This window comes from Cataglyphis hispanica, chromosome 5 (assembly GCF_021464435.1).
Source record: "Cataglyphis hispanica isolate Lineage 1 chromosome 5, ULB_Chis1_1.0, whole genome shotgun sequence".
NCBI lineage: Eukaryota > Metazoa > Arthropoda > Insecta > Hymenoptera > Formicidae > Cataglyphis > Cataglyphis hispanica.
In genome coordinates, this window is record NC_065958.1 from 2,372,702 (window position 1) to 2,394,622 (window position 21,921).

A 21,921-nucleotide genomic window follows, 5' to 3' on the forward strand; every position below is an offset into this window, starting at 1 on the left:
ATCATGCTTATATAATTTGTGTAAATTTGAATTTATTAATTTATAACACAAAGTGTGACTCAATTTATATCATTTTGCGTGTGTTTCGATATAGATTAGTCATTAACGCAGAGTACAAGGAGAACATTAGCAAATATAATTTTATTTATCTAACAGTTTCATTATAACTTATTCAAAATTGATATTGTATCATTATTAAAAGATTATTAAAAATCTCGCACACACATCACACCGATAAAAAATTTAAATGAATTAAAATGATGAGGATTAAAAATTTGAACATCTTTTTATTATTTTTTCATATTCATATTGTGCTCTTCATAAAAATCAAAACACGTGGTGATAATCGATCTGTAAATTGCGAATTGCGTTAAAAAAAAGGCGCAAAAAAAAAGGAAAACGAAAAAACCGCAAGACTCATGTTGAGATATGTCTGATTAGCATAATATCAGCCTGACGTAAGTTCTTTAAGATTGTTGTGTAACAAAAATTACAATTGTAACTACAAATTAGTTAACAGCTGATAGCCGCGCATACCGCATGTCATTTTCCTCGGCCGAAAAAACAGAATATCCATTAATTTAAAGCTATTAACTATAATAATAGTCTGGAAATTTGTATTAAGATCGATAACTATCACTCTCGCGAACTTGGATGGAATAATATAGTGGCACTATCGTTAGTTCCAATCATACATCTCGGATATATATATATATATATATTTTGAAACGAAATCCGCCAGAATCGCGTTTTACGAGGACAGATTGAAGAAGCAAATTAACGAAAATCATATCGTGTGTTTTCTTGATATCGTAAAAATTTTGAAAATTTATTGGAGGATCATTTTGACTAAATATCTTAAGATTAATTTTTTCAAGCTTTTAAGAGATTGTACAGCTTTGACTCTTTAAATTGATAGAACTCTTCGCTCAATTTTTGTAATTAATGTTTTACGAGAAAAATGCTTGTTTTTGCATATTTTTTATTTTTTTTATTTTTATTTTTTATTTTTTTTTTTATTTATTATTTCTTCGAATATTGTATGTTCGTTTCTGCGCAAATTCATCGTGATAGACAAGTCATGCAAAAAATCTCGAAAGTAAAAGCAAGATAAGAAAAACCGAGAGAGAAAGAGAGAGGATAGTTACGCCTCCTTTTAATACAGAAGAGTAGAAGCATACTTTCAAACTTAAAGCTTTCCTTTAAACCTAAGGGAAAGGGCATGTCCTTATAAGAAAATTTTTCTCTTAGAAAGATGTAAGAAGTTTTTTCACGCGAACGAGCTTGCTCGTTTTTGGCGAATTTTGAATTTTTGGCGGCTAGCGGCTAAGTCGTCATCGGCAACGGTTTTATATTAGCGATCGCGCTCAACCTCCTAGCTGGACCAGTGAACCTTCTTTCAATCTCTTCGAGGGTCTTGCCGCGCGTCTCTGGCACACAGAAGAACACGAAGAAGAGAGCAATCACAACGAAGGAGGCAAACACCCAGAAGGCACCGTGCGTGCCCAACAAGTCTATGAGGTCCTGGAAGGTCTTTGTCACAATGAACGTGAACATCCAATTGAAAACGGTTGCAATGCTTGCGGCTGTTCCTCGAATCTGGGCGGGTAGAATCTCGCCCATCATCAACCAGGGTATCGGTCCGAAACCGGTCGAGAAGCCTATCACGTACACGATTAGACAGAGCAACGGCAACCATCCGATGACCACCACGTTTACGCCCAATGATTTAGCGTAGAAATATCCACCGAGAACGGTGAGAGTCACGATCATTGACACGGCGCTTATATACAGTAGCACCTTTCTGCCCAGTCTGTCGATCAGGACTGCAGCGATGAAGGTGGCGATCAAGTTCACCAGGCCGATGATCATGGTGGAAAGGTTCTCGTCGATTGTGCTACCAGCGTCCTGAGAACATTGTTCATTCATTATTCGTTATTTATTGATTTCGTGTATCTACATATTTTCCAAACTTGAGAGATCATTCATCAGCACTCTCACGTGGATTAATCGCGTTATTTTGTCTACTCGATTAAAAATTACACAATTGAGAAATTACTGCAATACAATTTATTAATTAAAAAGATGGATACCTACCAGGAAGATTTGTACAGTGTAGAATATCACTGCATTGATACCGGACATTTGTTGGAAAAACATCAGTCCGAGGGAAATGAGAACCGGTACGCGATGACCTTCCTTCGTCAGCAACGTGAATGTGCTCTCCACTATAACCCGTTCTCTCTCGACGGCTTCTTGATGTATTTGCTCAATGTTGCTCAATTCCTCAGTTATATCCATACTATCACGCAGCCATTGAAGAGATTTTTGTGCCTTTTCTATTTTCCCCTTCGAGATAAAATATCTTGGCGTCTCCGGAATTAGGTACATCAGAATCACAAACGGTATCGGAAAAATCGCACCTAACAGTGCCAGGTTTCTCCAAGACAGAAACATGCCCGCCGTGTAGCATACTAATATTCCTGTGCATTATAATTGTCTAAAAAATTTCTCGTGGAATAATAATTTGATACGAAGAGTAAAATATAATATTGTTACAATTAAAAAGCAGTCAACAGATCGTAACTATCGCGTCAATTTTGCTATTCAATTAATTTTTTACTATTATTCGTGGAGGATAAACAATAAAATAGAAATAATTAAAATATGTTTAATTTATATGTTATATTTATGTAACTATTAAATATATTTAATATATTTATTAATATATTTATTAAATATATTTATCGGGATATTCTTGATATTTTTTATAATAAACGCATGTAAAATGATAAATTAATACGTTGATTTCTACACATATAAGGAGATCGATCAATTAACGAATATTTTAATCGATTAAATTATGTTTTTAAATTTAATTTATATTATTAACTTTACTTACCGCCATTACCGAAGACAGTGGGCATTAAACCGAGTCCACCGCGCACTTCCGCGTGTATCGTTTCACCCAAGTACACGGGAAACGCCAAGGAAGCGATCCCTACGACGAATCCGCATATCGCTCGCCCAACCAGCACCATCGGGATATTCATAGCCAGCCAAATTAAGACCCACGCTGTAATATTTGAATAATAGATTTAAATAATTTTAAGACGCGAGGAAGTGAGAAAAAGCTGTCACTTTATAACGTTATATTGTTTACATTGACTCGCGTTTTTATTATATCGTGTTGTGTGAAATTCTGTTTCGATGATCTTACCTATGAAGAACGGTAACGCCGTGCACATTATTGTGGTTCTTCTTCCGAACGCTTCGATGGACGGTCCCCCGGTGATGCCACCGAGAAGCGCGCTCAACGGCATAATTGATCCAATCCACATACCCTGCACATGAAAATGAAATTCAATATATATCGTATTTCATATAGTATAGTTGTCATTCTAAATATCAAATAATTAAAATTATACATCTTTTTTTGTTTTTGTTTAGAGTGAAGAGTTAGTTAAAATTAATTGCAAACAATGAAATAAAATTTAAAATTTTTTTTTGAACGTAAAATATTTTCTATATATTTTGTTATCATATCGATAATTGTCAACATACATTCATAAATATATACATAGAAAAAAGATAGTCTCTCTTTTAATAAAAGATGGAGAAAGTCGATTGTATATGTCATGTAGCGGGAATCTTGGATCGTATAAATTCATCTTTTGAATTACGATCGCGTATGCTAGAATATCTAAATATCCTGACATAATTTTATTTGTATGTTCCACAAATAAAGCTGATAAGCCGAATAATATCAAGGAAAATGATCGCGAAGGGCGAGCAATGATTTTGGTTGCTTACTCGGCCGATTGTATGTTTTAATTAAATTTCAACGCAACGCGCAGAAAACGAAATTTGTATTTTACGTTCGATTAGGTCATTAAATGCGGAGTAATATTATTGCAATAATTATTAGTAAAAAATAATCGGACGGAATTTAATGAAATATTTTTTCAAACATGATTGATGAAAGTGTCTTATACATTTCAATCATTTAATTGAAATTTAATGTTAGATATATTTAAAAATATATTACTTTTGATGTTGCAAAAATAAATTTTTGTAATCAATAATTATACTATTCGCTATATATATCTTTATTATAAAGTAGATAAAAAAAACAACATACATATTCAATGTAAAAAATAAATTTTAATAAAATAATTGGAATGTGTATAGAATATATTACTGCATATATAGAAAATTAATTAAAATGCTTTATTTAGGATAATTTTCATTCAAATTTATGTTTCTTTCGACAAGAATATCTCAATATATTTGAGAGATAAAAAGAATCATCTTAAATATATATATATATATATATATATATATATATATATATATATATTAATTCTAGATATTTATTTTAAATATTTATTTATACTTTCATTTTTGAATATACAATTAAGGATCGATATAGCTACATTTTTTTACCGCGACTTGTTTAAACTTTAAATACGCTTTTTTAGAACGCGGAAGTGCACTTGACTATTCGTGCTTGTTTACATGCTTAATTTCCGGCGTCACGAGATCTTACAAAAGAGCGGCGTACTCAATCGCTTTCGCGATTATTAGGACATAATGATTCCATAACCAATATGATAATCAGCTCATCGTGCCCCTGATCACATAACGATGACGCATTTCAGAGGTTAAACCTTTCAATTACCCATTGACCTTTTGGATGTGACGCGAAGGTCGTACCTTTTCATTCCCTCACGAAGAGATCGCGATATAATTTGAACCCATTATGCTTTATCAATCGTATCATCTTTTAGTTTCTTCCATTTTGCACTTGATATCATACAATGTGTTGCCGATAAATAATTCTCTTAATTTTTTTCCCTTGGCACCATAATTTTAATTGAATTGCAATGAAATGCGATACACTATACGTACTTTAGGACATGTGCGATATTTGTGATTTAGATGTAAAAGAAGAGGATGTTACGTGTACACATATCTTTAGTTTTAAACTTTACGGATTCTATAGAATAGTAAGATCAACTTTATAAAGATAGAGAATATCGCAGTAAATTCATCGCAAGTGAATATTAAGCATGCAATAAATCCAATTTTGTAAAAAAGTTTTGCAGATTTTAATTTTAAAATTCCTCGAAAAGATACGAGAATCGCTATCGTTAAATAAACCCGCGTATGATCGTCAGGATATTGAAACAAATACGAAATTACATCACAATATTCACGCTCCGCATTCGGCAAGATTCGAATTCTTATGCCAGAATATTTGAGACACGATGTTATTGCACGTTTATAAAGAAGAGATTCGCCAATGATTTTCGCAGACTTGATTAAAGACGCTAAAGACATGCGAACGCGCAGGATGATAAGTGATTGATAAACAGCGATTTTGCGTGCGATAATTTTTTTTTTGACACGGATTTTGGATGAATTAAGAGTTCGAGCTGAAAACCTCGAAATATATCATACTCACCATTTGTGGAGTAACTTCGAAGCCCGTTATGGCGAAGTCACGCATGGATACTAGCGCTGGTGATGTGTACGAAAGTGAATAACCGATTTGCATAGAACCCACCGATACTGCGAATGCAGCCAATACCTGAGAACAAATATAAAAAACATTATGAAAATTACGAAGGATTTGACGTGAAATTTTACTCTAGATATATATCTTTTTTCTTATAAATCGTAATTGAGAATCTAAAATATAAATTTGGTGTGATAAGGTAGACTCTGTCAAAAACAGGCATCGGTAAATCCAATTGAAAATTCTGTCACATAGAAAAAAAGTGACTGTTTGATCGTAATTCTTTTGGTCAAAAAAAAATATATTTATAATTTTTTATATTTATGCGTATAATTTTTTATATAATTATGTATACACACACACACACACACATATGAATTATTTGTTGAATATGTATTTTTCCCGTGCGATTTTATGTATTGTCTCTGTTTATCTAATTTATCTTGAGGCATCCGAGAATCGAGATCAGTTGTAGTAATTTAATCGATATTCGAAGCCGCACCAATGAAAGTTTTCGGTAATTTACAATTACGTGGAAAATACTATCTTATTTTCTTTTAAAAAATAACCTTCAAAAAATAGAAAAAAAGATCACATCTTTAAAAAATCTCCAGAATTTAAAGAAAATGTAAAAGAATAAATGAGGGAAAGAGAATAATCTCGATATAATGAATCTTTTACCTGAGAGTACGTCCATTTCGCTATCGGTGCATCTTCCGGAACCTCGGTTGGTACATGGGTATCCGCTCGCGAGAAAAACTTCATAATTGATGATACGTTGGAGATTCGAGGCAACAAGGGGGACTTAAATAAGGAGAACCTTACATGTCCGATCCAAAATTCGTTTTTTTTTTATCTTGATTAACGAAGTTCGGCTTTACACTACGAATCTATAACTTTTAATGATAATACATTGACATGTCAAAATAAATGCGCAACGATCTCACGATAACATCGTTGTTAAAAATTGTAAAATCGCAGTAGTGTAGTCATTAACGCGAAACAAACGATCCTCTCAATTATCCGCAAAACTATTGGCAATCAATCGTAATTAGCTTTTCTATTCGCTTGCGAAGAAATTTTCAAATGCGATCACGCGTAAAAAATCGAGTGATTAAATCTGATTTTTCCGAGGATCAAGATGATGGTCGATCGACTATGAATCAACCGATCCTGGATACTCACAGACTTCTATATTATATCTAGACTGTTAACGTTGTCACGTTGTGACATGCAGTCATTTAAAATTGGACGGAATATAACCAGCTACTACAGTCCAAGCTACAGTCAATACTTATTTTTTAAGGGAAATTGCAATATTAATTTAAAAGTTTTATATTTAATATAAATTTAATATATTAAATATTGCAGCTTTCCCTTCAAAAATAAATATTGCTTGACAGCCTGTTATATTCTGCCCAATTGTAAATGGCTGCCCTGACTTCACTTAACACATTACTGTTAGTAGTCTCATATATATCACCTATATATATATATACATAGAAGTCTGTGGCGACACCTGTTCTATTTGCAAAGTCCAGGTTATGGATGAGTCTTAATTAATTCGTAGTAAATTAGTTTATTTTTCTCGCTTTTTCACGGATTGCGTACGTTTCCATATTGATGATATATAATATTTCCGTTCATGTTATATTGTAACGTAATAAATTGTTACATTGATAATGCACATTTGTATCTATCTGAAAAAGGTTTGAAATTTAAACATATTATTTATACTTATATGTTTTGTGCCAAGTTGAATTTATTAATTTATAAGACAAAAACTGACTTAATTTATATCGTTTTGTATGTGATTAATGTGTAATACACATTAATCATTAACACAAGTGCAAAGAGAATATTAGCGTACTTTCATTTATTTATGAGATAGTATTCATAATAATTTATTCTAGATTAATATTGTTGCAGAATTATTAAGATATCATTAAAAATTAAAAATTTTACACACTTCACATCAATAGAAAATTAAAATGAATTAAGAATATGATGATTTTTTTCTCACAATAAAAAGATGTAGTGGATTTTCTATTTAAAATAGCTTTGTATTTTTTTAAATATAATAATATTACATAGCATTTTTTTACAGAATTTCAGATTTTATATACTCTTATTGATATCCATATTTACTATGCATATTAAAATTTAATCTTAAAATTATCATATAATAACTTATAAGTTACATGTGTAAACTTAACATGAGTATTAAATTATCAAAAATATTTCATCTTTATTTTGCTTTGGCAAGTATCTTATAAATAAGCAAGATATATCGCTTATTTATAGCAACAAAGAAATATAAAGGGGAAATACGAGAAACAAAAAAATACAATGATTGGTCATTGGTGCGAAGACGAGGAAGAGCAATATAATGTAACTCAATTTGCATATCAAGACAAGGCATCACGCACTTATTGCTTTTATACAATATTAGGCTGAATTATACATTAAATCGCACAGTAGGAATGATGCTTTGTTCGATCGATGCTTTTAAAACGTGGCAGCACTCTGTAAAAACAACACTTATTTTAACATGCTATTTAACATGCGGGCAAAGAAAACAATTAAAAAAAACGCTTCTATCTATATATACACTAAATGAGATTCGCTATTAATGGAATTCTTCGTCCTCAATTCGGACGCGCACAGCTACAAGCACGCTTATGATCACACATTTAACATTTCTTAATAACGTTTACGTCAATCGTCGATTATGATATGCTGAGATTTATGTTACCCTGCATCAAAACATACAGTGAGTGTATCCAGTCGAATGTAATAAGGCAAGATATATACATATAGCACACTAGATATAGTTTATCAAAATAGTTTTATTGACTATTTTATCCAGATAAGACAAAAGTTTAAAAGATTAATTTCTTTAAATGTCTTAAATTCTTTAAAAAATCCTTTAGAGTGAGATTTCTCAAAACCATATTTCTTTTACTTTAGTTTTTAAAACTCATAATTTCTCATAATTTCATTTCATAATTTTTTTTCGGATAATACTTTTGCGACTTGTTGCAATTTTTCCTTTATACAATCAAGCGATAAATTAATAATAGAAATTTATATTAATAATTTAGACAATACATACAAATTCATTGCTATTAATATTTTTTATGTAAAAATTCGCCACAGCGTATTTTTTTCTCCGATTACATTATTTGACCGGAAACACTCGCTAGCTATCGAGGCACAGTTTTACATCTTTTGAATATTGGCAATTCGACGGATGTTTTACGACCGTCTTAGGCTCTGCTCTTACGCTTACATTTTACATATTTTACATAATTTCCTTAAGAATTTTATCACAACTACACTTACGCACGCCTACTTTCTTCTAATCCCCTGTTTTAGAGAATATAAAATATATATCTGCTATTAAAATGCTTATCTCATAATACATACGTACATTTAAAATCGTGTTCGCACATTGTTACAGCGATCAGGTTCCGAGTATCATTTGTTTAATATAAAGATTACAATAATACGCGATCATGAAGAGAATCACTTAGGATCAATCCCTCTTCAATATTGATCAATTTCAATCATACTTTGATTGTCTCTCTCTTTCTCTCTCTCTCTCTCTCTCCCTATTTTGTAAAAATTTTTGCGTCGCAAAAAGAGCAATGAAAGAAAGATACGCGAATCGAGTCACGATCAAAATTAACGATGACGATTTTCGTACATGGATACATAACAGTATTATTTAATGGCGCAAAAAAAAGACTTCCGGTTATTTATTTTAATCATCTTGAAGAGGGACGAGCGAGGAAAAAGATGCATAGGAACGCGATTGATCTTGTAATCAAAATTTATATTTTACGCGATAAATTCGTACTTCCTAACTCGAAGAATTATCGATTTTTCTCGATCGACATATAATAACTGTATATAATACATATAAGTACATATTATGCGTATGCTGTTCGTAAAAATCAAAGTACATGTGGCGGCAATCGATCGAACTGCGTTGCGCAAAAAAAAAAAGGAAAGAGAAAAAAGCGCGGGACTCGCGTTGAGACATATCCGCGCACATCCGACCGTAGCATAATATTAACCTGAGGTAGGTCCTTTAGGACTGTCAAGTAACAAAAAATACAATTACAACTACATACTAGTCAACATCTGATAGTCGCGCATATCGCGTGTCATTTTCCTCAGCGGGGAAAGCAACACTCGTTTACACCCCCGCGAGGTTAATTTAAAGCTAATTATAATATATAATAGCCTAGAAATTTGTATTAAGATCGATAACTCGCACTCTCGCGAATTTGGATTGGATAATGTATTGGCATCTATCGCTAGTTCCGATCACACATCTCGAATATAAATCGAATATCGAAACGAAATCCGCCAAAGTCGCGTTTTACGAGGACAGATTGAAGAAGCAAATGAACGAAGTCGATCATATCGCTTTCTTGATATTGTAAAGATTATCATTTCGAAAATTCATCAAAGGATTATTTTGATTAACTATCTTAAGATTAATTTTTTCAAGCTCTTAAGAGATCGTTACTGCCTTGAATCTTTAGAATTCTTCGCTCAATTGTCTTCGCTTCAACTCTTGTAATTAAAGGAGTCTTATGAGAAAAATGCTTTGTTCCTGCATATTTCGTTTTTCTTCTTATTTTCAATATTATCGATTATCTCTTTGAAAAGATTATCTCTTCGTTCAAATTCGTCGATAGGCCTTGCAATAACGAACTGAAAATCTCGAAAGTAAGAGCAAGATAAGAAGAGCCAAAGAGGAGAGAGCAGATATGCTTCCTTTTTCCACAGAAAAATAGAAGCGTACCTTCGAACCTAAAACTTCCCTTTAAGGGAAAGCATATGTCCTTAAAGGGAATCTTTCCCTTAGAAGAAGAACGCCGTAAGAGGCTCTTCGAACGAGCCTGCTCGTCCTCGACAGGACGTGTTGCGATTTTTTTTTTGAATTTTTGGCGGCTAGCACGACATCGGCATCGGTTTCATATTAGCGATCGAGCTCATCCTCCTAGTTCGGCCGGTGAATCTCTTCTCAATCTCTTCGAGCGACTTGCCGCGCGTCTCCGGCACGCTGAGGATCACGAAGATGAATCCCGCCGCAACGATAATGCCAAAGAGCCAGAAGGTACCGTGCGCGCCGATCAATTCTATGACGTCCTGGAAGGTCTTTGTCACGATGAACGTGCACGACCAGTTGAAACCAGTTGCAATACTTGCAGCCGAGCCGCGGATCTTGGCAGGCAGGATCTCGCCCATCATCAACCAGGGTATCGGTCCGAGGCCCAGCGAGAAACCTATCACGTACACGATTAGACTGACCAGCGGCAGCCAGCCGAAGGCATCTACGTTTATTCCCTGTGATTTGACGTAGAAAAATCCACCGAGGGCGAAGAGAGTCAGGGCCATCGACACGGCGCTTATGTACAGCAGCATCTTCCTGCCCAGCCTGTCGATCACGGCCGCGGCGACAAAGGTGGCGATGAAGTTCACTATGCCGATGATTATGGTGGATAGGTTCTCGTCGATCGTGCTACCAGCATCCTGAAAACATTATTCATTATTCGTCGATTTTGTATATCTACGTATTTTTCAAAATTGAAAGATTTAAGTTAAAAATTACGCAGTTAAAAAATTACTTAGATACAACTTAAATAGAGATGACGTACCTTGAAGATCTGCACCGTGTAGAATATTACTGCATTGATACCGGACATTTGTTGGAAGAACATCAGTCCGAGGGAGATGAGAAGCGGCTTAAGATTGTTTTTCTTCATCAGCTCCGAGAATAAGCTCTGCGCATTGGTCCGTTCCATCTCGAGATACTCTTGATGCATTTTCTCGGTGATGTTCAATTCCTCGGTTATATCCGCTTGCTTGCCACGCAGCCATTGAAGAGATTTTCGTGCCATTTTTGTTTTCCCCTTCGAGATATACCATCTTGGCGTCTCCGGAATCATGAACATCAGAATCAAAAACGGTATCGGCAAACTCGCACCTAACACCGCCAGGCTTTTCCAATCCAGATACATGCCCGCCATAAAGCATAGCAATATTCCTGCGCATCGAAATCGTAATAAGAAATTCTCGTGGGATAATAATTTGTACGAAGAATAAAATATAACGCTGTTACGATTGAATAGTTTTCAATAGATCGAGTAAATATCGCATCAATTTCATTATTCAGTTACTTTTTTATTATTGTTCGAGAGATAAACAAGAAACAAATATTTAAAATAATAATTAAAATATGTTTAATTTATATATTACTCATTAACTATTAAATATATATTTAATATATATAATATTAATCGATATTTTCTTGATATTTTCTTTAATAAACGCGTGTAAAATTGTAAAATTGATAATTGATTTCTATATACATATATAAGGAGATCAATCAATTGACAAATGTTTAAATCGGTTAACTATATCGATTAATTATATATTCAAGTTAACTTTTTAACTGAAGTTACATCATTAATTTCACTTACCGGTGTTACCAAAGGCGGTGGGCATTAAGCCAAGGGTACCGCGCACTTCCGGCTGTATTGTTTCACCCAAGTACACGGGTAACGCCAAAGATCCGACTCCAACACCGAAACCGCATAACGAGCGTCCAACCAACACCATCGGGATATTCGTAGCCATCGAAATTAAGATCCATGCTGTAATAAATTTGGGTATTGATGTAATAAAAAAAAAAAAACAACTCTGCAATAAATTTTAATACGTGTCGGGGTGAGAAAACTTTCGCTTATATTATTTACATTGCTCGCGTTCTGACTGTATCTTGTTATGTAAAATTCTGTATCTCGATGATCTTACCTCCGAGGAACGGGAACGCCGTCGCGAGTATCGTGTTTCTCCTTCCGAGGTATTCGATGAACGGTCCACCGGTGACGCCGCCAACGAGCGCGCTCAGCGGCATAATTGATCCAATCCACATACTCTGCAACACATGAATTTGAAATTCAATATAGTTTCCATATAGTAAGTTTTTTTCTTTTTTTTTTAGATTTTACAGTCATTTATCGGACCAAATTTTTAATTGTCAATTAAATATCAAATAACTAAATAATATATTCTTTTTAGAATGAAGAGTTAGTTAAAATTAATTACAAACAATGTTGATAAGAAATTAAATTTTTTTTTTTTTTTTTTGAAAGAATAAAATATTTCATACATTATATACGATAATTGTCGACTTATATGTTCATACATATGTATAGGGACAGAAAAGTGAGTATCTCTCTCTCTCTCTCTCTCTCTCGTGTGAATAAAAGACTGAAGAAGGTCGATTGTATGTTATGTAGAGCGGATAACGCGGTGATCTTGAATCATTTAAATTCATCTTTTGAATTACAATCGCGTACGCTGGAATAATCCTGACATACTTTTATTCATCGCAGGTCCTTCGAATATAAATAAGGTCGGGAAGCCGGATAATGTCAAGGAAAACAATCGCGAAGGGCGAGCAATGATTATTTTGGTCGCTCATTCGAACGATTGTGCGCCGTGTTTTTTAATTACATTTCTGCGCAACGCGCAGAAACGAGTTACGAAATTTTTGCCTCGCGCTTAATTAGGTCGTCAAATGCAAAGTAATATTATTGCAATAATTGCTAATGCAAAATAGACGGATGGATTTTAATGAAATATTTTTTTTTAAACAATTGATGAGAGTGTCTTGAACATTTGAATCATTTAATTGAAATTTAATGTTAGATATATTTAAAAATATATTACTTTCGATGTTGCAAAAATAAATTCATGTGATCAGTAATTATATTCTTCGTTATCTCTCTCTATCATAATCCAGATAAAAAAAATATATGTACATATATTTAACGCGAATAAAAAATAAATTTCAGCTGTAGAATACTTGTGGAAAGTGTATAGAATATATTACTACTTAGAAAATACATTAATTGCAATGCTAATTAATTAAAATGCTTCATTGAAGATTATCTTGGCATATAAATATATCTCTCCCGACAAGATTATCTCAACATATTTGAGAGATAAAAAAAAATCGTTTCAATTGTATATTAATATTTTATATTGTTATATATATTAATATGTTTGTTTATATTTTTATTTTCGATAACGAATACGCGATTGCGCATCGATTTACATTTTTTTCGCGACTCCTTTAAAGCTTTAAATGCGCTTTTCTAGCACGCGGAAGCGCACTTACCATTCACGCTCGCTTACATATCTGGGATCAATTTCCGGCGTCATCGTCATGAGGTCTTACGAAGGAGAGTTGGCGGCGTGTCCGACGAGCTGGCCAATCGCTTTCGCGATCATTAGGGCATAACGGTTCCATAACCAATACGATCGTAATCAGGTCATCGTGCCCCTGACCACGCTCTGATGACGCACTTCAAAGCTTGAACCTTTCAATTGCCCATTGACCCTTCGAATGTGACGCGAAGGTCGCGTACCTTTTCATTCGCTCGCGAAGAGGTCGCGATATAATTTACAACGTGACGCATTACGCTTTATCATTCGCGTCATTCTTTATAGTTTCTTTCACTTTGCATTTGATATCATGCAATGTGTCATCGATAAACAATTCTTTTAATTTTTTTTTCTTGACACGGTAAATTTAATCAATCGATTTGCAATGAAATGCGACACTATATGTACTTTGAGACATGTGCGATATTTGTGATGTAACGGAAGAGAATGTTACGTGTACACGTATCTTTAATTGATAATTTTATGAATTTTTATAGATAGAATAATAAGATATCAACCTTATAAAGATAGAGAATATCGCTATACTCATCGTTAGTGAATATTAAGCATGCAGTAAGAATTCAGTTTTGAAAAAAATGTTTTGCAGATTTTAAAATTCCTCGAAAAGATAATGGCGAATACGCTATCGTTAAATAAGCCCGCGTACAATCGACAGTGGATGTTGAAACAAACGTGCCCGAAATCCCGTAATCTCCACGCTCCGGCAAGATTCTTATTCGCCAGAATATTCGAGACACGATGTTATTATCCGAGCACGTTTCTTGAGACCATTCCCCGGAGATACGTACATAGTCTTCGCAACTTGATTAAAGATCTTATAGACACACGAACGCAGAACGCATGATTGATAAACGTGCGATAAATTTTTCGACGCGGATTTTGGGCCCGAGTTAAGACTTTTGGACTTCAAAATATGTTGTACTCACCATTTGTGGGGTAACTTCGAAGTCCGTATTCGTGTTATTGTCGCGCATGGATACTAACGCTGGTGATGTATAGGAACTCGCATAACCGATCTGCAGTGAACCCACCGATACCGCAAACGCAGCCAATATCTGAGAACAAATATAGGGAACATTGTGAAAATTACGAAGGATTAGACATGAAATTTTATTCTTTAGATGTACTTTTTTTTATAAATCGCAATTGGAGATCGTACTAAATTTAATTGATGTGATAAGGAAGAATCTGTCAAAAACAGGCGTAAATCCAGTTGAAAATTCTATTATATAGAAAAGACGCGACTGCTCGATCGTGAAATTCTCGCGGTTAAAAAAAAGCATATTTATATATAATTCTCTATATAATTATATAAACATGCACGAATTACATACATGTATTGCATTTGTTGAATATATATATCTTTCCCGTGCAATTTTATAAACCATCTCTATTTATTGACAGTCTATCTTGAAGCATTCAAAAATAGAAATCGGATGCAGTAATTTCATAAAAAATGTTCAGTAAAATATAGTACAATCGGGCAGAAAATAATTTCTCTTGAAAAAAAAAAGATATCGTGTAAATAATCTTTTTTATTGATCTGCGTATTTCCCAAGAAAAATAGTTTTAAAAACATAATAATCTTAACATAATAATAAAATTAAAGGTAATCTGTAATTAATTATGTTGATTATGATTACAGTTTTTTATAACAATTAACTTCAAGAGTTCTCGCCAGAAAGATATCAATCTATTAAAAAATTGCTGTAATTTGATATGTTTGTAGAGATCAATTAAGACTATTATAACATCAGTGGCTGATCTCACATAATGAATTAATTGTTATACAAACAAATCCTAGGATCAGATATAATTAATGTTTAATTAGTGCATCAACCTGATACACACGCATACTACGATATTCAAAATAATTTTTATCTGCAAACAAAGCAATTTTCAAACTTTACATTTTTCTACAATATATATATATATATATATATATATATATATATATATATATATATACATGCCCTGGTAAAAACTTTTATAAAATAACCAAGTAAAGAAAAATAGATCGCGCTTTAAAAAACCTCGAGAATCTGAAGACAATCGAAAGGAATAAATGTCAGAAAGAGAAAGAATAATCTCGCGATGTAATGAGTCTTTTACCTGAGAGATTGTGCATTTTGCTACCGGCGTGCTTTCCGGTATTTCGATGTTTACATGGGTATCCGCTCGCAAGAGGATCTTCATGATCGCGGATAGATCGAAGATCAAGGCAACAAGGGGAACCTATTAAGAAACTGTTTACACGTCCGACTTTTTTTTATCTCGATCAACGAGATTCGACTCTGTACTGTGATTCTGTGACTTTTAATGATGATAGTATCGTTACATTATCGTTGACATATCAAAATAAATGCGCAACAATACGTCATGATAATCGTTGTTAAAAGTTACAGAACCGCAGTGTCGTCGTTATGCGAAATAAATGATAACGATTCTCTTCTTATGGCGCGAAAACTATCGGCAATCGATCGTACTAGCTTTTCTATTCACTTGTGAAGAAATTTTTAAACGCGATAAAAAAAATTCGAGTGACTAAGAAGTCTGATTTTTGGAGGATCAGCATGAGAGACGAGAAGTTTACTTTCTATTCGCGCGAAGGAAACTTCGCGATTGGGGATCGCGCGACTCCGATATCGATTTAATCCAAACGAACCGGGTTATTATTGATCCGCGCACTGACACGACAATGGAAGTTTTTTAGATGTCACGATATAATATAGCTATTGACACTTGTAGACGGATTCGCCGGGTCGGTTTCTGTCTTATATAGAGAACGATGCTGGGGGGCTGGCTATCCCTTCCTCTCGCGATCCGTCTCCTTCGTAGATCCCTATACTACTCCGGCGTAATATAATGATCGTATCAACTTTGCTCTTCGAAGTGATACGTGGCTTCAATTTGAAATAGACAAAGAAAAAAAGAGGGAGGAGGAAAAAGAGAGCCATCATATATATCTGTGTCTAATTATATTTTTCATACATTTCGCGTAACATGAAAAGTATGATAAAAAAAGAATTTTCTTGTTTTTATAAGACAGTTTTATATATTGCCTAACTAAACTTTTTATAGCAATTTCGAAGAACTCAAGAGAATAATCGGTCGTGCATTTCGTGCAACACGAAAAGTACGATAAAAAAAGAATTGATCGTCTGGTTTCTTTTTTAAATAACATTAAATTATATTTAGGAAGAAATTATTTTATATGTAATTTCTCGAGACATTTATATCATTTTACTTTAATCAAAATCAATATATATTGCTTGTAAATATTGCAAGAGTATCAAAGTATTTATCCTTTAATGATTTAGAATGTTAATATATTAACAATGAAAAAAGAGCAATAATTATAGTGGATGCATATAAAATATATTAGAAATAATAAAAGAAAACACAATAATAAAACAAAATTATATATATACTGTATATTTTCGTATATCAATAATGACTCGAATATCTTATTATTCGTTTAATGCGATGACAAGAACATTATCCTATCCTTAGCAAGAACGTTAGCTCCTTAGCCATTTAATTATTCTTTTTTATTTTTATCCGTTTTTCGCGTGATGCAAATTAGTCTGTAGTCAATTTTTAAAATTCAAAAATCATATATAATTATCATTTATATTAAGATGCATGATGGGTTCTAGCAAGCTTATACAAAACTTTTTAAAATATACAAGTCTTTCTAGATACAAAATATATTTCATAAATAACTTCCTCCCAATTTTTATGCACGTCTAAATGTTGAGTGCCGGAAATTTTTTGTCATCGTTGCTCCATGAATTTAAATACATGACGCCGTTTTATTTTATCTCGATTATTCGTTTAATTAAGCGTAATACGTAATATTCGCGTTGATCGTGGCTCATTATTCTTTTTAAAAGAACCTGACGGATGCAGCGGTATATTATAACCACACGTGCCTTTAATATCTGAGAATACAATTGCACCTTCGTTAACAAAAGGATAATTTCTTACGTAAATGTTTCGCGGCGTAGAACACATTATTTTATTGGAGTAATTTTTTTTATTATTATTTTAAATACCTTTTTTCGCAGAAAAAATATAAATATAGAATTTTATTTTTATAATCTACGAGATAAAAAAACTTTTCACGATGTTTTTATATTTGAAAATTTTATCTCTTGCAGAGAATAGCTGAATATGATATAAAACTCTCTGGCAATCTGAATATTTTATAGTTGAAATCGAATACAATAAGAATTTCTCGTTAAAGAGATTATTATCTTTTTAATGAATATCTAGTGTTTTGATTAGATGTGCAATAGGCGGTAAGTTTTTTTTTATTTCGTCGCAATATCTTCTTACAATATATGAGAAGATCTCTATTTCTTTTATCTGTGGCGGTTGATATAAATTGAAAGTTGCGTTCGCGTAATTTGATAATTCGATAATAATGCAATTGAGAAATTCTGGCGGCGCCCATGGAACTGCTGGCCATGAATGTCGCGTGCAAACACATAACAAAAATAGTCTCTAGTTTGTTACGTTATGCAACACCGTGCAATATTGTAGGGCTGCGTCTGTTCTCAATTTATAAGTCTCTTGTTCTCGCGCGCGATTGTTCATGTTTCGTGTTCACGTAATATGCTGGTCGGATACATATTAATAAAACAAGCTTGTTTAATGCGAAAATGAGCTGTTATTTTCATTCGTAAATGTATCAAAATTTTGAATATTCTGTCTTATTGGAAGTTTTATTCCAGAATTTGTTTCCTTTATTATATGAATTATTTATAAATATTTCTGAAAGTGCTTGCTTTTTGAAAAAAAATATATTAAAAAGCTTTGTTTAATACAAAATTATTCACTTTTGCAACGCGATTAAATACGCAATTCCAGCAAACGAATAAAAATCTATTTTGTATATTTATAATGTGAATATAACGAGCAATATTTTGCTTACTTATTTATTACTTAATAAATCGTAATTTTAGGAGTCATTTAATGTTATAATTCAATAATAATTTTTTCAATCTAAATAGAATTATTTTGAAAGCGCCTTGCTTACTACAATTTAGTAAAATAAAGGGGATTGATTACCATAGTAATCCTTTCGGATAGTATAGATGTTAATTTTTGATCTGTTGAAATTCTCGAGGCTTTTTTAAGTAAAATTTTAACCGAAGATTATAATTGCCATAAACAAATAATATAGCGTATTATATATCACAATATAATGCGATTTTCGTAAAACGAATGTCGTGGGATATCCACGTTAGGTCATCTGGCAGACTGCACGCATAGTCATACTACTGTAGGACTCGTGCATCCTTAAATACGCACCAGTTAATATGTTACTTTCGAAATTATCAAAAGGAAGACAAAGAAATCTTTTGATAAGCAAACACGATAATTTTATTCAAATTGTATTCAATTGTATGTGAAAGAAATAAATATTTGAAATATTATTAATTTATCAATATCACATATGAAAACATATATATATATATATATGATTATGATGTGCTAAGAACATACACGTGCGAAATTCTTTCACGTATTATTAATTTCCATCTATAATTAATCACAGCTTGAAATTATCCATCTCCAAATTATGTAATTTTTATAATGTAAATCAACTTTGATAAAATCCTGATTTAAATTCCAATTAAAAATTGTTATAAATCAGAAATTTATCAAAAGCTTGATTTACATTATAAAAATTATATAATTTTGATATATATATATATATATATGTGTGTGTGTGTGTGTGTGTGTGTGTGTGTGTGTGTGTGTGTGTGTGTGTGTGTGTGTATGTGTGTGTGTGTGTGTGTGTGTGTGTGTGTGTGTGTTGTGTGTCGAAACGTATTAATCAAAGAATTGATCCCTGAAAAATGGGAATTCCACTTAAAATGTATGTAAAAAAAAAAACATAGTAGATAGAACTTACTTGACTGAGGTACCGCATGTAGCATGATGACTTGGTACTCTTCGGGAATTCCTTGGACGGTATAGGCTCCTGCGCGTCCTTCGGCGGTTTCACCATCTCCTGGGAATCCATGAAGATCTTGGCGCTTGAACTCTGCTCACTCGATAGCAGCGGATCGAGCTGCTTGTAATCGACGTCCTGATTTTTATCGAGCGGATTGTAGATCCGCGACCTACTTAAGCCCTTCTGATGATTATTTCTCAGGTTCTCGGCATAGTAGTGGTTTGTAGATGATTTGCCGGTTTCGCCGGGGAAGTATTTCCTTTCGGCGATGAGGGCGGTTTGGCTGTTGAAGGGACTGCTGTTTGTCGCAAGAGTGCTGTTGGACGAGCAGTCCAGAGCAGATCCAGGATTGGATGGTGTGGGTCTGATAACCGGGGACACTCTTGTGTTGTACTTGGGTAGAACGCTGTGCTCCTGCAACCAGAATTACCGTTTTCTCAATAAGACGTAAAAAAAATCTGATATTTTCAAAAATCGACAAAAATGTTCAAAATATCGTGTATTCACAATTGAAAGAAGAAATTATGATCGTGCGATAATAAAAATTTAATTATAGATACCTTCATCATTTTTGTGAGAAAATGATGTCCGCGAAATTGATGTGCCATTGATCGCGGTCAGGAGAGGATGATACATTTTTATTATTATTATTTTTTTTAAGTTTTAACGAAATATATGATTGGAAAGTAGTTTGTAAGAATGGATATGCGAGTTAGAACTGGAAAGAACCGGAAGGGGCTGAACCGGATGCAACTGGTTTTGAACTGTTCACTGCTCTTTGCGATAAGATCCTGTGCATAGTAAACAGTCTACTGACAAAGACGATAATTAAGAACATTACGTGCTATAAAAATAATTACAAACAACTGTAAAATGTATGTACAAATGTAATTCAAGCTATTTTTGCAAACAAAAACGCACTTTTTTATGAAAATAATATCAAAAAAAATTTTTCTTTAATATATTACGTCTTAAAATATATATTCTGTAAAATATGTCACGCGCCAAGAAAATATTTAGAGATTATATTCTATTGATTACAATTTTCACCAAAAAGAGAACCTAATATTAAAAATTTGCTAATATTAAAGAATTTCTTCGAACTTTAAGAAGTCGCATCTTTCTCGACACGTTTACGCTTTGTCGTCGCTTTTCACTGAAATCACTTAGAAATTTCTAAAATCACTAAATACTTTCACGAAAGAAAGATCTTATCGTAGTTATCAAAGATCAGCGGAAGAAGTCATTCGATGGAACATTGATGAAAACCGTACACTTAAAAGACACCGGATGCAAAAAAAAGAGGATACGAGAGCCATCAAAAAGGGATGCGAAAAATGAAGGCAAATATAAATAAGGCGAATAAAATCGCGTTACCAATCGCCAAAGAAGAAAACGTCCGCTTGTTTGCTTCTTCACTATTCACTCAAAGGGATGAAACATCAAATCCGCCTATTTATACCGTTTTCAATTATCGGGAATTGCGTTGGAAATATGTTAGAGAGGGAGCAAAAATCGCTCGCGGGAGGAAGAAAAACAGAGGGCGATTAACGCGCGAGTAAACAGACAGAGCGAGAAAGAAGCGAAAAGAACGTTATAATAATTATATATACATCGAATGGACCAACGAGACAAAAAGCAAATGACATAGCGAGCGGTGTGACGTTCGCTCGGAGATTAGATGACTTTTTTACCCCTGAGAACTGATAACCCTTGAACCTAAGTTAGCTACGATGCTTTCGCGAACGTGTTTTCTCTCCTTCCATTTTACCCAAAGCTGCTGACAAAAAAGGCCATCTTGATCGAAATGACTATTTCAAGATAATGTGTAATCAAATGATGCGGCAAATGAATTTTACGTATTCTTAAAAAAATCTTAAAAAAGTCTTTTATATTTTATACAAAATTTCTTTTATTCATCTTTCTCTGTTTCTACACATTCTCTTTCTAATGACATTCTAATTCTTTTTGTTTCTAATATAAAAGCTTTCTAATATAAAGATTGTCTTCAATTCAAGTAAGAGTGAGTTCTATGGAGGTCTTATCTAAATTGTATCGATCTAGCGATAGTTAAATTTTAAGTCATGGTTTACCATCATTTATTTACGAAAGCGACTTAAAGGAATCAAGACACGTTTAGGAACTAAATAGCTGATAA

At 33.2% G+C, this 21,921-nt stretch overlaps 3 protein-coding genes across 10 annotated transcripts in view; 1 reads left to right on the top strand and 2 right to left on the bottom strand.

Annotated features, from left to right (window-relative positions):
* Positions 1–21,921, top strand: part of LOC126849739 (RING-box protein 2) — a 52,339-nt gene that overhangs the window by 1,155 nt on the left and 29,263 nt on the right. The gene's annotated exons all lie outside the window — the stretch shown is intronic.
* Positions 979–6,819, bottom strand: LOC126849738 (facilitated trehalose transporter Tret1-like). Its single transcript, XM_050591894.1, has 7 exons — positions 6,707–6,819; positions 6,203–6,417; positions 5,468–5,593; positions 3,221–3,344; positions 2,903–3,076; positions 2,098–2,483; positions 979–1,908 (listed from the first exon to the last, which is right to left on the bottom strand). The coding sequence occupies exons 2-7, from the start codon at positions 6,284–6,286 to the stop codon at positions 1,327–1,329; spliced, it is 1,476 nt and encodes a 491-aa protein (XP_050447851.1). The 5' UTR covers positions 6,287–6,417; positions 6,707–6,819; the 3' UTR covers positions 979–1,326.
* LOC126849737 (facilitated trehalose transporter Tret1) overlaps positions 7,745–21,921 on the bottom strand; it is a 30,400-nt gene continuing 16,223 nt past the window's right edge. For 2 of the 7 annotated variants that reach the window (XM_050591888.1, XM_050591887.1), the window contains exons 2-7: positions 19,722–20,177; positions 14,722–14,850; positions 12,356–12,479; positions 12,022–12,195; positions 11,197–11,585; positions 7,745–11,071 (exon numbers count right to left, since the gene is read on the bottom strand). In XM_050591888.1, the coding sequence (XP_050447845.1) occupies positions 10,490–11,071; positions 11,197–11,585; positions 12,022–12,195; positions 12,356–12,479; positions 14,722–14,850; positions 19,722–20,177 (1,854 nt within the window). In that variant the 3' untranslated portion in view covers positions 7,745–10,489. Of the gene's footprint in view, positions 11,072–11,196; positions 11,586–12,021; positions 12,196–12,355; positions 12,480–14,721; positions 14,851–15,907; positions 16,607–19,721; positions 20,178–21,921 lie in introns of those variants that run through there. The other 5 variants (XM_050591891.1, XM_050591893.1, XM_050591889.1 and 2 more) reach the window with 5 other exon arrangements.

What these genes read in the sequence shown, in the direction of transcription:
- LOC126849738 (XM_050591894.1), bottom strand. Translation starts at nt 6,286, where the DNA reads ATGAAGTTTTTCTCGCGAGCGGATACCCATGTACCAACCGAGGTTCCG. An exon ending in TCGAAGTTACTCCACAAATG is followed by an intron (nt 3,345 to 5,467) that starts GTGAGTATGATA and finishes TTTCATGTGCAG; the next exon opens with GGTATGTGGATTGGATCAAT. An exon ending in ACACTGTACAAATCTTCCTG is followed by an intron (nt 1,909 to 2,097) that starts GTAGGTATCCAT and finishes CAATGTTCTCAG; the next exon opens with GACGCTGGTAGCACAATCGA.